General features: G+C 42.3%; 1 protein-coding gene across 1 annotated transcript in view; it reads right to left on the bottom strand.

Annotated features, from left to right (window-relative positions):
• The window catches only part of Ets1 (ETS proto-oncogene 1, transcription factor), a 121741-nt gene extending 107098 nt beyond the window's left edge, over positions 1-14643 (bottom strand). The window contains exons 1-2 of the mRNA XM_028776164.1: positions 14558-14643; positions 1303-1385 (exon numbers count right to left, since the gene is read on the bottom strand). Coding sequence (XP_028631997.1) covers positions 1303-1371 — 69 coding nt within the window. The 5' untranslated portion in view covers positions 1372-1385; positions 14558-14643. The remainder of the gene's footprint in view (positions 1-1302; positions 1386-14557) is intronic.
• Between the last annotated feature and the right edge of the window lie 275 nt (positions 14644-14918).

Below are 14918 nucleotides of genomic sequence, written 5' to 3'. Positions count from 1 at the left end.
CCCAAAGCCTGCAGCTCCCAGAAGAAGTTAGTGGGCAATTATTACTCCCACCTTCTTCACAGTATAAGGTTCTTCCTAGTATCCTGTCCACTTGGACCCCAAATAAGGTAATTCTTTTGGGCATCCTCCACACTTCCTCCTTGTCGGGAGGAACCTTGACATAACCCTGACCCTAAACATAGCCCAGCCTAAGTTATATTTAGTTAAAACTATAAGTAGTCTAGTCCTCCTATGCCTGCCCTCCTCCAGGTAGGCCAGCAGAGTGGCTAGCCAAGAAGGATTACTCAGGAGAGGGCCAATGAGCCAGTGCTGGAGGGACTTCCAAAGCCCACATGGGCTAGCCAGAATAGCATAACAGGAAAGAACATTTCCTTGGTCATATGAAAGGGTCCCACACACCACCCATGTAAGTACCTGGAAGCTAAACCCCTCCCACACAAAAGCCAGACAGCTTCCAAAAGTGTTGTTTCTTTACCTCCTGGCTATGACATCACATTCTTCATTACAGTCTCTAGAGGAACTGACCTTACAAGCCAGAATACTCTGTGCCCTGCTTATGACAGAGTGGCCCTGGGGCAGAGAACGTGAGTTCTTCATCAATGAGCCATTACCTGAGAACTGCAGAGCTATAACTGTGGATGGTGATGTTTCATGGATGCCTCTAGTACAAATGACCACAGAATGCTAATAGGATCTTCAGGTCAAAAGGTGGAACTCAGCTACCTGGTTATCTTCCAGGGCCAGAAAATACTTGATTTTTGAAAGATGTCTATTAAGATAATAAGCTAAATGGAACCCCTAGGGATGGAAACACTGTTTCACTTTTTAAAGTGATGTTTTACAAGTAAGTCAAGCCAGCTCAGACCAGTCGGGGCATGTAACATGATCTGACATCAAATGTGAGGCTGTTCTGGACCAGCATTCTTGACTGAAGGATAACCAACTTTAAGAGCTGCATATTCTTGCTCTGGAGCTGTTGGGGTAGTGTAGAATCTTAGCTATATACCTGGCCTATTCCAACTAAGTGATTGTAGCACTTCCCAAAATTCGACAGCCAATTATGTCTCTAGAAGTCATGTGATATCTCCTTAAGAGGAGTCACACTCTCTAAAACTAAAAACCTTTAACAAATCTAGGATTCTCAGATTTTATATTCACATAAAACATAGATAATCTCATAATAGAACTCCTCTGAGAGGTCCAAACCTGAATCCCTGGCTTCCACATGTCTCCATGGGCAAGAAGAAATGCACAGAGGCTGGGTGGGTAAGGAAAGGAAGCAGGGAAGAGACCATCACTCACCGCCAGTGCAGGATGAGGTGCTGAGAATGTGGAGGGGCTGCCCACGGTGGGATCCACATAGTAGCTCATTCTGTTCTCCACACCTGCGCAGGAGAAGACACTGGCTGAGCCTCTGGCTGCACATCAATGTGGGCACATAAACCCCCAAAGGCATCCAATCTTAGACCTAGGAGCCTTCCCAGCAACCAACCATCCTGTTCACTTCTTTGTGAGGCAGAGAAGTAAACAGAATTCAGAAAGGTGGATAGCCTAAGCCAGGGACATGGTGGGATAGACCCTAGCCACAGCCAGCCCACATGGATAGCAGATCATGTCTGTGTGCTGCAGACACTGCAGACAACGACAGGGTCTAAACCTTTTACAAGACAAGGATCGTGTGTGTCTTGTGTGTCATTTTAAATAAGATCTCTATCCATGTTTTACATCTCCCCAATCCCACCCAGACCTGTCACCAGTAAGAATTCCATATGGAATAAATGAATTATTGATAAAATATATATATAAAGACTGTATTAGAGAAGGAAGAAAGGAATAAGTCTTCCATGAAGAGCCCCCAACCCCAGGCCCAGAAATAGACAGACTCTCTCCAAAACAGACTTGACAGATTCATCTCACATCAAGAGAAGGGCTCAAAAACAGTCCTTGTTGAGAGCTATTATCTGCATTGGAAGTCTGAATAGGAAGAATGTTCGTGGAACGTTCTGACTTAGAGGGATTTTCCAGCAAGCTACTGCTCACCAAGAAAAATCGTTGATATAGCAAACATTTCTGTTGGGTTGAGTGCTCTCCAGAGTGCAAAAGTTCACACACTTTCATAAATTCAATACTACATATAAAAATATGCCTCTCTTGAGTGACTGAGAAGATTACATTCCTAGGCCTATCGTTCAGAGGCCAAATTCCTCTATTGTTAGGAAGTGACTTTTCACCGCCCCCTGCCCATTCCCCCCCCCCTTGCTTCTTCAGTTGCCACCCGTCCTTCCCTTGTCATTCCTGGATATATTCACATCAATCATCCTATTTCAAGAGAACATAACAAGTACAGAGATTGGTTTTATGTTCAATTGGCAGTTCCAGTTCCCTGTGTTGATAATGCGTGACAGCCAATAACATCCATCGCTATGTTCACAGGGCTGTATTCACAGGATAGGTTAAACAGGCTGGGCAATACACAATCCTATTCACTAAGGGCCTCATCGGCTGAGTCACAGCATCATCTGGGTGAGATATCTGAGCTTTGAAGGCAGAACGTATCCGACAGCTGTGTGGGGATTTGTTTTGAAGTACTTTACCTTATTAAGATGACTTTCCTCCTCAAAGGACGATATAGTCTAAATAACATTAACTACAAACAACAACAACAAGATAGTTAAAAATCAGTTAACTAAGATTTCTAGGTAACTAGGCTATGCTAGTTAAGATTTCATCTTGTTCCTGCTGCTACAAATGAAGCTAAGAGCTCCATAGTGGTAATGCTGAATGCCTAAGAAAGGTTAAGAGTGACCATCCAAGAACACTGTCACCACCTATTGCCTGCCCAATGATTTTGCTAAAATTACTGTGCTCCTCCATCACTCAGACTTTGAGCTGGACACTGAGCACAGACTAGGAATTAGATCTATACAACATAGACCAACGTGGGCCCATCTCAACCAGGTATTGTAGAGATGGTGTCCAGTAGCTCAACGGCCTCTCCGCCTCTGAAGCACTTTCTGTCACCGACTTTTGGTTTTGTTTTCATCTGAAAACTACGTTTAAAGGTCTTAACAAATCGTTCTCAAAATGTACTGATATATACAAGGATGAGACTTCCAAGCTGCATTGAATACCCCACCCGAAAATGGATTCCCATGACGAGAGTACCTGAGGAAAAGCTGGCCAGCCCCCAGAGTCCTGCAGGATGGCTTGTACCTTTATACTGGAAATGTCCAGGCAGGAGGAAATGCTACTTCCTGGGACTCATTCGACCTTCTGGTTTCCCCCTAAAACCCAGCAGAGATGCCATGGTCCCTACAGGCTTGTCTTGTATCTTACAACCATACAGCAGGCTTTATTAAAAATCTATTTATTATTTCAATAATTACTCTGCTCCTTCTATGTATGAAGCAATGTGCCGGACCCTTGAGACACACTAGCAAACAAAACACAGATTCCTGACCTCCTGGCCTTTGGCTTCGAACAGACTCAGGATAAGAAAGCTGAGAAAGACGGTCTATGGCTTCAGCGGTGGAGATGAGAGATTCATTCACATGTAACTGTATCATACTGTGATCAGTAGTTTGCTAAAAATATAGAAAACTTAAGCAGCGGCTTGGTCTGTGGGGCACAGGGAATAGGAAATCGTGGAAGTTTGAAGAGGGAGGTTTAATCACATGGCCCTATGAATCATTTGACTCCCCCAGCAGCAAAGGACCTTCACCCTTCTGCATGTGCAGCTCACAGATACATCTGCAAGAGAGAGAACTTTGTGAATTGGCAGCATCGTGCTGGAGCCCAGCTCAAAGACAACAAGAGTTTCTGTCTGCCAGCCAGACAACACTCCCCTTCATAGCAACACCACTTGGAAAAAGGTCCAGTGGAAACATGTTTTCTCTTCCAGTTGATGGAGGGAGGGAGGAAACCTCTGGCCGAACATCTGGTGCATTCTGTGCTGGACCATACGCTCCACAGTATGAATGACACTTCCCTAGGGGAAAAGCCCTTTGCCCAGGGAGGAAACTGAAAAGAGGGAGTTGCCAGGGATCTCAAGGGCTCTCATCACAGGAAATAACTCTGGGACAGAAACGGATTGCTGCTTTATATTTTTTTTTTTCTGAAGAAAGAAAAAAAGAACCTGCCCCTTTTCCAACTTGCAGATTGTGACATAGAACAGCTGCTGGAGATCTAACCCTTTCTGAAGATGCAAAAGGGTGTGTGTGTGTGTGTGTGTGTGTGTGTGTTCTTTCTCCCCTTGACGATTTGGCCAACGAACTCCCTCCCACATGACTACTTGAACATCAGCTGGACCTGAACATCTTGTCTTGGCTTTGCACATGTGTATTACCTAAATAGAAAACAACTGTCTGATTTTAAGCCTTCTTCTCTAGTTGAGAAGCGGCCCTGAGACCTGTCTCGGGGTAGAACCGAGGGGAACATGTGGGAACACTGAATCACTCCGAGCTAAGTTCACTTCTCCTCAATGGAACCAGCATTGCCCAATAAGCAGAATGGGTGCTTCCAAAACGAGGCTGCTAACCTCAGATTCCCCACCTTCTATAGTCCCTGCTGTCCACAGGCCACAGAGACCCGCTGGATCCACAACTTTCAGCTCAGCTTCTCCCTCCCGTGCCCTACTTTGATTGAAATGACCTTGGAAATGCCCTCTGTTCTTAATTTACCCCAAGAACTGGGAGCCCTGTGTCTTCTGAAGGCTTTAGGCTGATGTCAGTCCCCAGTGCCCCGCCCCTGACTCAGCCTCTCTTCACCCGGCATTGGCTAGCTACTCCTCTCCAAAAATCTCCGTATTATCTGCCTATTGTTTGCACGTTATCACACAGTCCTACCAACATCTGTTTCTATTTATCTCTCCCACTCCATGCTCAACTAGTGGAAGGTAGGTGCTCTGCCTTTCTCACTTCGCATGACAGAAACTCGACGTTTTAAAATCTGTGAGTGGGTGGATGGATAAACAATCCTCATAAGACTAAGCGTGGAAGAGATGTATCAGCTGGGAGTGCGTTTGTTTTACAAAATCGGAGGCTCTGCATAGATTGCAGGTCTGGACAACGACCTCTTGAAATGAGCGTGCTCCAAGTCCATATCTAAGCAGAAATTGTTTCGCCATGTTCGCGGCCTTATCTATCAAACCTTTTCCCACTGCCCCATACAAGCAGGCCGCCAGGCACTTGGTCATTTTTTTTTCCCCTTTGGAGCCCTACCTCACTAGGCATCCTCACTAGACATCAAGCTCTCCAGAGCAGGATTTAATCCATCCCTCCCCCTCACCTCCCTGGGTTCCTGCTGAGTCTTACCACCTGACTGATATGCAAATACCTGCTGAGGATTAGCATCTAAGTTAGAAAACCTGCACACAGTCTTTGGCTCCTGTTAGCCCCTTTTGAGGAGGAGAAAGTCTATGATGCACTGTCAGCTGGCCTAGGAAGATCCGACACTACAGCTCCATCCTTTCTTTCCCTGAGCCTCTCTACCTTCTTCATCCTGGACCTTGGGACCAAATAAGATATCGATATCAGTTAAAAACAAACAAACAACAACAACAACAACAAAACCAGTCAACAGTCTAGCCTATGGATATGTCCCATATCCAATATAACTCTTGAAAACTAGTTTTCCATTCACTTCTAGAAAGTGTTTGTCTTTGTAATAATAATATTAATTTGTATGATAATTTCAAGTTCCACCTGGTCCAGGGCCTTGTAACTCTGCTAGGACCTGCCAGCCCCACACCCTTCTCGACTCCCTAGGTCTAGAGACAGTAATCACAAAGCAAAGATTAGCAAGCAACAGAGATGTGTGAGGTCAAAGCAACAGAAGAATAGGGACCTCGGTGAGTAAGCCTTGATCCGAGCAGAGTAGAATCCAGTCCACACAGCTCTGTCCGACATCAGTCAAGGGCTTTAAATTTGAAATGATTAGTTCTTAGATGAAATCTATGCCCTTAACCAAATACCCCAGCAAACCACTCTTGATTCCCGCCCCCCCCCACAACCCCCCTCCACCCCCCACCCGACTCCCGCATTCCTCAAGCACTTAGAATCCTAGCACCAAAAAAGACTGAGGCAGTAACATAGGGAGTTGATGGCCAGGCCAGCCTGGGCTACAGAGTGAACTCCTATTTGAAAGTAAATAAATGAACACTCTCTCCAGATTCTTAACATAGTAGCATGCATTTATTACAAATGTTTTTAAAACCCTCATACTCTGAAATTATTTTTCTCTAAAAGAAAGAAAGAAAGAAAGAAAGAAAGAAAGAAAGAAAGAAAGAAAGAGAAAGAAAGTCTTGAAATTGGTGTCTTCTTTTAATTTAAAGATAGTTTTCTGAATGCCAGCAAACAGTTTGACTTTTGAAAACTGGACTTTAAACTTTGTCTATTGTTGTCCATTCTTTATATTTAGAAATCAACTGTCACCACCATGTTTGTTTAATGAGATGGTTCGTTTGAATTTTATAGTTAGTCCTGGTATTTTCTTCATCAACTAATAAATATCTAGATGTGGGGGAAAATAATTCAGAAAAGCTTCAAATGGTTATAAAAAAAATCTCCTGCAATCCTACTATCCACAGATAATCTTGTCTTCATGATATAGTCTTAATATGCTATTTTACAGTCTGCTTTTTTCATTGATATTTGTCATAAGGCAATGAGTATTTTTCTATGTCCGTGAGTATTATTCTCTCTTAAGGAGACTGTAAATTCATATAAATATTCTGTGTTTCATAACATAAACCCAGCCAACATTATATTGTTACTGCCATTTTTTTTTAAAAAAGATGGACTCTTTTTGTATACAGCCCATGCTGGCCCGGAATCCCTATCTACCCCAGACTAGCTAATATTGATAAAGAAGTCTGTACATGTTCAAAGTTGATGTAACTTTTTCCTGAATATTTTCAATGTTTGGCTGGTTGGATGGAAACAGAGGTGTGACTATGCCATCCACATGTGTCCTGTGCTCTGTGGCCACCCCGATTTTCCTTTTGTGAATAACACTGAAGTCCAACAAAGTATGATACTCTGCTATCATCTCCCCTAGAGTCACAAGTTGCCTGGGAGAGACTGTATCTTTTTAAATGGTGCATTCCAATCATACAACCTACATTTGTTGACTGGGTAAAAGAACATGTCAGAGCATATCCAAAAGAATGGAGATCTCCTTAGGATAGAACTATCTCATCACCTAATGGAGAGGGTGTCCACTTGCAACAGTGGGGTCCTTAAATATAACAAAGAAGGGGTCGATATATATATATATATATATATATATATATATATATATATATATGACTACAGATAACATTATATTTATCTCTAGTCTAATTAATCTACCACACTATTTCATCTGTCTTCTTCCATTATACATTATATCTTAATTCCCACACATGGTCCATGGCATTTCTCTACTCACATTTTGTAGATATCTTCTTGAACTGTAGCACAACGAAAGGTACCACAGCCAGTTTTCTAAAAGCTCAAATTTAAGAGAGTTCATATTAAATAATAGAACATCCTGGGGGTAAAGGGAGGCAGAGGTTCTCAACCTATGTGTCATGACAGGGATCGACTAAGACCATTGAAAAACACAGATCATAACAGGAGCAAAATTACAGTTACAAAGTAGCAACTCATATAATTTATGGTTGGAAGCCACCACAACATGAGGAGCTGTATTCAAGGGTGGCAGTGTTAGAAGGGTTGAGAACCACTGAGAGACAGACTGGAAGTGGGTGGTTAGAGCTGAGGGCTGTCTTTTTGCCTCGATCCTAAGATTGAGTGACCCTCATTTTCTCATTTTCTTCATTAAGAACTGCAGAATCACTATAGTGACTATCCTTTCCTACTTTAAACGGTGGCTTTGACCAATAAAGACAATGTTCTGAATTATGTGTGCTGCCCTCTCCTCCTTTATTTACAAGAGTCAACTACTCTTTCTCAAAGCTCAGAGACAGCGGGCATTAACTGCAGCACAATCAGCATGTTCTCTCTCTCTCTCTCTCTCTCTCTCTCTCTCTCTCTCTCTCTCTCTCCCCCACCCCCAATGATGCTGGAACAATCACTAACCCTCTCTAAAACAAAATGACTCACACTCATCTATTCCTCTGCCTCTGAATTTTCTAACTAAGCTGGGCATTGTCAAGACCTATGTGAGTGCATGTAACTAATCTTTCTTATAATACTAAAATGGATTCAGGCCACTATGACTTTATAAACATATATTCTTTTGCTCTTCAGAGAGACATTGCTCACTAATATCTTCTATAGAGGACTTAAAAAGTGGTTAGGGGGCTAGAAAGATGGCTCTGTGGTTATGAGTTAACACACCTCTCACAGAGTACCTGAGTTCAGTTCTTAGCGCCCATACTTGGTACCTTCCAGTCTCTTATAACTCATCCCCGAGGTATCTGATCCTTCGCTGGACTCTGCAGGCACCTGTCCTACCACCCAGCCATGTATAATTTTAAAATAATTTTGTAATTGTGGTTTTACTCTTGTACACTATGGAGCTAGGGAATAAAAAGCACTTCATAGATGACTTTTGAATTCCATCCTGGATAGAAGCCCTGCTGTTGTAATGAATTATCTACAATAGACAAAAAGGTTCTGTTGAGCTCAGATAGCCTCCAAATTCCACTAAGCCAGTGACAACTATAGTCTCTGAAACACACCAGAAACTAGCAATCCACTCTCCCTGGTCCTTCAGCTTGCATGTAGGAGGATGTCACAAGAACAGTGGCCCTCAATAATAAGAACATTTCACTGACAGTATTGTTCTTCAATCCTGTGTGTAACCATGAAAAGCAACAAATGAGCACACTTGACCTTTGGATGTACTCCAGCCCTGTGACCAAGGTAGGTGATGACAATCGAATAAGATTATTTTATATTTCAGATCTGGAAACAAAAAAGAAGAGTCTGGAAGAATGATGTTAAGTATTCCTTTCTTCTCCACCATTGATGTATTAAAGGTCAGGGTTAAACATATCCTTGGCCAAGTCGAACCCAAAAGAATTATAAGACAAAAATATCAACTTTCACCCAGTGCTTGCTACTAAAAGGAATTCTCCAAGAGCCTGGAATCTTAAATAACTTCTTTTCAATCCATGGTGTGGCCTACATTTACAATCTAGAATTTATATTGAGTCCTTGTGTCTCAGAAGATCTCAAACAGAAAGGTCATAGAAAGACGGGAAACTGGATCGTTTTAAACGAACGCCTCTAAAACGGAATTAAAAGACACCAGCCGACATGGATCTCTCAAATCTGGCAAGAAACTTCTGGGACTATGTCTAATTGTGATTTTCATGGTGGGGTTTCATTTGTTTTATTGCCCAAATTCTAAGGTTCCAATTTCCCAGTGTAATGCTAAACAGCTTGCTGGCATTCTGCTACTAAAAGGAGTTTTGCAGAGTCAATGAATTTTTGACTCAGAAAAAAAAATTAATCAAATCAGCTCATTTTTATTTCAATAAGCCAAAGCCCGATAGAGCTGAGGTGCCAAGAAGAGCTTCAGTGTTGCTGATCGTGAGTGGGCGTGGCTCACCTTCCTGAGTGTGCCATTCATTGTCTAGAATTTCTTAGCTTCACAGTCTTAGTTTTCTTCAACCATAAAATGAAGACAAGAATACCAACCTTTTGAGGATTGCTGAGGAGGAATGGACAAAATGTAAGTATTTGGCTATTTTATCAACAGTACCTGGCATTTGCTATTAGTAGTAAAGATGGGCCTTAGTGTTATTTTTATGTTAGTATTATTTTTACAGCTCAAGGTAGCAGAGGTTACCTACTTAAGAATGAGATGTAGTAGTGTTTGTCTTTAACCCCACGATGCAGAGGCAGGCAGATTTCTGTGAGTTAGTTCCAGGCAAGCCAGCAGTACATAGTGAGATCTTGGAGAGAGGGTGGGGGGGCAGGGACAGGGACAGGGACAGGGACAGAGACAGAGACAAAGAGAAGTGGGTTGCATTGAGACCTACGCAGTGGTCTAAATCTTCACCTCTTTTTCTAAAAACTGACATTAAAGTCATCAAAAAAAAAATCCCTTTCATAACCATAGGCTGAATGTCCTTAGAGAATTTTCACAAGACAATAGTGGCATAGTTTTCAGTGAATGCTATGCACCCTGTACCACTGATATGCATACACCCAAGAAGCAGCATATTCTTACAGGTCCAACAGGGCTCCTGCAAAGACTGCAGCTGCAGTCACATAAGCCAGGAACTACTGCATATTCCTGAATTGAATACATATTCATAATATGTATATACTGTATATATACATGTGTATATATACATGTGTGTGTATATATATACTGACACATATACACATGTGCATGTATATGTATGTATACATGCCAGACACACACACACACACACACACACATATATATGTATATATATATATATATATATATATATATATGCCAGAATATATATGTGTGTTCGTATATATGCATATACATGTATGTATGGGTATGTTTACATATATGTGCATATATATATATACATATATATATATGTGCCAGAATGTGTGTGTATATATGTGTGTATATGTTTATGTGTATATGTACACATATATATGCCAGATTATGTGTGTGTGTGTATATATATATATATATATATATATATATATACACATGTATATGTATATCCACCTTTTGTGGACTAACACATAGCAACTGGCTATAAATACAAGCAAGTCAGTAGGCTGCTTCTAGAAAGCATTGCAAGAATTCATATTTGTCTGGGACTTCAATTTTATAGCCTGTTGTTGCCTTTGATTTGAGGCAGTGCCACCCAATGAAGTGCACATGAATCTGAACCCCCCAGTTCTGGTTACAAAGCAACGCCAGGCCACTAAGACAACTATGTCAGGACAAAGCTACAAGTCTAAGGACCTCACCCAGGAGTATACTGGACTTACCTGATTATACTTAGGAAAACTTTTACTAAGATGGGAACTTATGAAGCAGAGTCACCTGGGAAATAGAAGCAAACACTTCTGCCCAAGGCTGAACAGAAGTTTGTGTATCCTAGTTCCCAGGCACACTTGGCCAAAAAGAAATGTACAGCTCAAGAGAGATTCTGAGTCTCCCATGCCAAAGCATGGCCAAGACTTCTGTTTTCCCCAAGAAACATGGCTGGTCCTTTATCCTTTTATAACCTTAAGGAACTGAAGCCCTCTGGATCGCTTAAGGCCAGGAATTCCAGGGCAAGGAGTGTAGGGAGACCTTTGTACAGGGGAGGCAGAGACTGGCACCAGGTCTTGCTACATCCACAGTAGTCATCTAAGGCCCACCCAGAAGCACCAAAAGATGACTCTGAAGATTGACTTGTCCCAATTTTTAAAAGACTCAAAAGCCTTTGAAATATTTCTGCAAATGTTTGTGCTCCTAAAATTATTTTTAAATAAAAAGCAAAAAAGAAAAAGCAAACCTTATTTCCCCCAGGAATGGTAGACTCCTGACATTAGTACTCAAGTCCCCTGCTTTACTCAGATCAAGAAGTGCTGACCCAGCTTTCCCTGGAGTTTCTGGACCCACACCTACACTATGGATACATCAAATTCATCATCTTCTGCTCTAAGGAGAAAAAAATTTTTATCTCAAACATCCTGTCCTCTCCTTGTCTCTGCTCAAGATACAGTTTTGTTTTGTGTCACTTGAACTCAGAAAATATTCATAGACTGTATTAAAATTGTTTTGTATTTTATTTTCAGTATTTTCCCCCACAGCATATTGTTTTCTAAGATAAATTACGCAAAATTTAAAATGTGTAGGCATATATTGGTGTGCTCCTCACTAAACAAGGCTGGGAACGAAGAATCTGGACTTAATGGCCACATCAGGATGGTTTACTCACTTAGACAATCCAGACATACAGTTTTTCTCCAGAGTCAGTATCTTCTTAGCAATGAATAACTTACAAATTCGTCTTTAGAAAGTAGGCCCTCTCCACATTATCCTCTCAGAAGCCTAGCAAAATCTAGGCTGCTTCTGTGCATCTTAGTGTTTGGGCTTCCTGTTATTGAAGTCAGGAGCCCAGTACTCACACTCTCTTGGTTTTGGTTAGGTCTCACCAAGAGCTCACCCTATTGATTTAAATGAAGTGGCCCATGCAGAACACCTCTCAGAACATGCTAAGTGACTACGCAGAAAGTTAAATTGCTCTCCTCTCTTAGGTGGGTGACAAGTTTCTTAGAGTTGACTGGGTTAAAAGAGGCTGTAAGGCTATACCCTCTGTAGAGTTAAGGGGACCAAGGAACAAGGGTTGCTGTAAATTCCATTAAATTGCTGCCTTACATATTAATGTCACTCAGATACTAAATGCTTTAAATTTCCCACGAAGCAGAAAGAGGGAGGAGAGGAGGGAGGGAGAAGCCCTAACTTCTGGCATATACTCGTCTCTTCTCCTTTTTGATATCACTGAGGAATTTGAATACACAATGAGAAAAGGGTCATTGTCAGGGGTCTGTGTCTCTGTCCACCAATAAATAAAATCACAAAGGCCACACATAAAAAGAAGACATGAAAGTACAGGGGTGGTGATCTTGAGAAGGTGTATGCTCTTCAACAAGAGAGAGGGAAAAAAGCCATAAGAATGAGTACATTTCATCGTAGAAATGTATGAAACTGTCTATTAAAAACATCACCAGGTTCAGCAGAACTGGAGTTAGGGGTGAGAAATTTGCCAACACAATGAGGCTGTTGGACCATAGGCAGAAATCTCTATGCCCAGTTTCTGTCCTCACTACACTGTTTGCCTTAGCCCAGCTCTTCCGCGGGAACCTGTACCCACATATCTGATTTCTTATACTATTACTTCAGACTACTCTGGCCCTGTTGGCTCTTTTCTTTTACAAAGCCCTATACTACTGAATTATAGGCTCCCCTCTTTGTAAACTAGATGGGGCACAGAGAATCACCTGGGTTTTAAAGAAAAGAAAGCATACTGTGTTCATTCAATAATCTCTCCTCAGTTACAAAGACAGCTTCCCAGAGAATCCAAAGCTCATCTACTTTCTTCCATCCAAACTTCAGCTCTGACCCACTTAGCTTTTGAACTTCACCATCCCTGGGAATTTGAATAGGCAATTAGAGGCATGGACTCTATAGAGAATCCAAGGTCACAGACTGCCAGGTGCCAGGATTACCCCCATTTCTCCAGACTCCGCTGTAGCACGACCTGGCACCTCTAGTAACTAGCACCTGGGTGTAAGGTGCCTGTGAGGCAAAGAGCCCCTCAGTAATCAGACTGTGTGCCCCAAGTACCCAGCAGCGGATCCAGGACGGAAGAGGCTTGCGGGCTGATGCCTGATGTTTGTTATTCCTCTACTGACTGCTAAGTATAGAAGTTGTCGATTTACAGTTAAAAGCAGCATGCTTCATATATTAATATTAATAACTACAATGCCCGAACACATGAAAAGACCTTTTCATCTTCAAAGCACTTCTCACAAATTAACCCCTTACAGTTCTCTAGCCTGGGTTCCGGGACAGCAGGTAAATGAGAGTCTTAAAGGCCACCCAGCTGCCCCACAAGGATCGAGCCTGCCAAACCAAAGGGTTTCTTGCTAGATAAAAAAAAGGTGGTGAAACAATCCAGACCCCAGCTGATGAAAGAGTTAAAGTGTCGGTAATTTTACAAATCAAACGAAGTGACCAGAGGTATGTTTCAGGATCTGGATTTCCTGCTGTTTCCCACCCAGTTCCATGCAGCCACACAAAGTAGGAAGGAAAACGGCTTTGGGATGAAAAAAAAACAAAACAAAACAGAAGGGAACCTAACAATGGAATGTCAGGATCTCATCCAGCATCTTTGCACAGTTCACTCACAGAAAAGTCAACGTTGAATAGTGATCACAGACATCCTTACAGTAACAAGAATCCTGTACCCCTTGCAAAGGGGAATTGCTGCCCCCCAACTCCAGCCTCCCCCAGGTAGCAGTACAGCTGAGGGGAAGAAAGCCCCTCTGACCTGGAGACACCCCGACAACCCACAGAGCCTTACAAAGAATCGGTGGGCTCTTGCAGGACCTAAGTCACAACATAGAAGAAAGGATCCAATGGGCTGGCTTTTCAGAAGGTCTTAGCGGGTAGCAATTTCCCCTCTACGAAAGCAATTCATTAAGTTGCTGGTAAGAGGTGGGGCAGAGCAGATAGTAGACTTCACTAAGGATGGAAAAAAAATAAAAAGAGAGAAATTTTCTAAGGGAAACTACAGTTTTATTTGAATGAAAGTGTGTGCAAGGGGTACTCAGAATTGTGAATGTCATTTGCTAGGATCTACAATGTGTGTTTTGGGGGGGGGTGGTGGGGAAGGTGACAAGATTTTTAAGTTTATCTAATGAGAGCAGGACATAGTTTAGAAAAATATTGTTAAACAGTGGGATACATGAATAGGCAAAGATAAAAAGAAAGAGAGAAGAGAAACAGCTGTATCCTGAAAGTTTCACAATTTACCCTTTAATTCATAAAATATGGAGGGGGGGCTAGGAAAAGTGGAAAGAAAGTTTCCAACAGAAACTCAGCCCTCACTTACTAATTTGCTGGAGAGACGGGTGAGGAATGGAGTGAGCTTCACCGGAGGTCTGCTGCTCTTTCCAGCTACTACCTGCGGGAATCCTCCGCTCCGGGCTAAAGAGGATGCAGAGACCATAATACTCCTAATAGAGCTGCCTTCTGAAATGGGGGGTGTGGTCAAGCTAGGGAACCAGAAGAGGCGGTATTCAGTCCGCCTCTGGCACCAAGGCCATGGTCACCGGGGGAGGCACTGTGTTCTAAAGGGGTGCTGTCTGTGGCAGCGCCAAATTACACCTAATTTGTTTTATCCTTCTAGTGATGCTTCAACTATATATAACTGAGCAGGGGCAAAGTGCGTAAGAGTGGAGAGAGAGAGAGAG

Source organism: Grammomys surdaster, unplaced genomic scaffold, assembly GCF_004785775.1.
Source record: "Grammomys surdaster isolate TR1022 unplaced genomic scaffold, NIH_TR_1.0 266, whole genome shotgun sequence".
NCBI classification, from domain to species: domain Eukaryota; kingdom Metazoa; phylum Chordata; class Mammalia; order Rodentia; family Muridae; genus Grammomys; species Grammomys surdaster.
The sequence above is the reverse complement of the archived record's forward strand: the minus strand, read 5'-3'. Positions and strand labels throughout refer to the sequence as shown.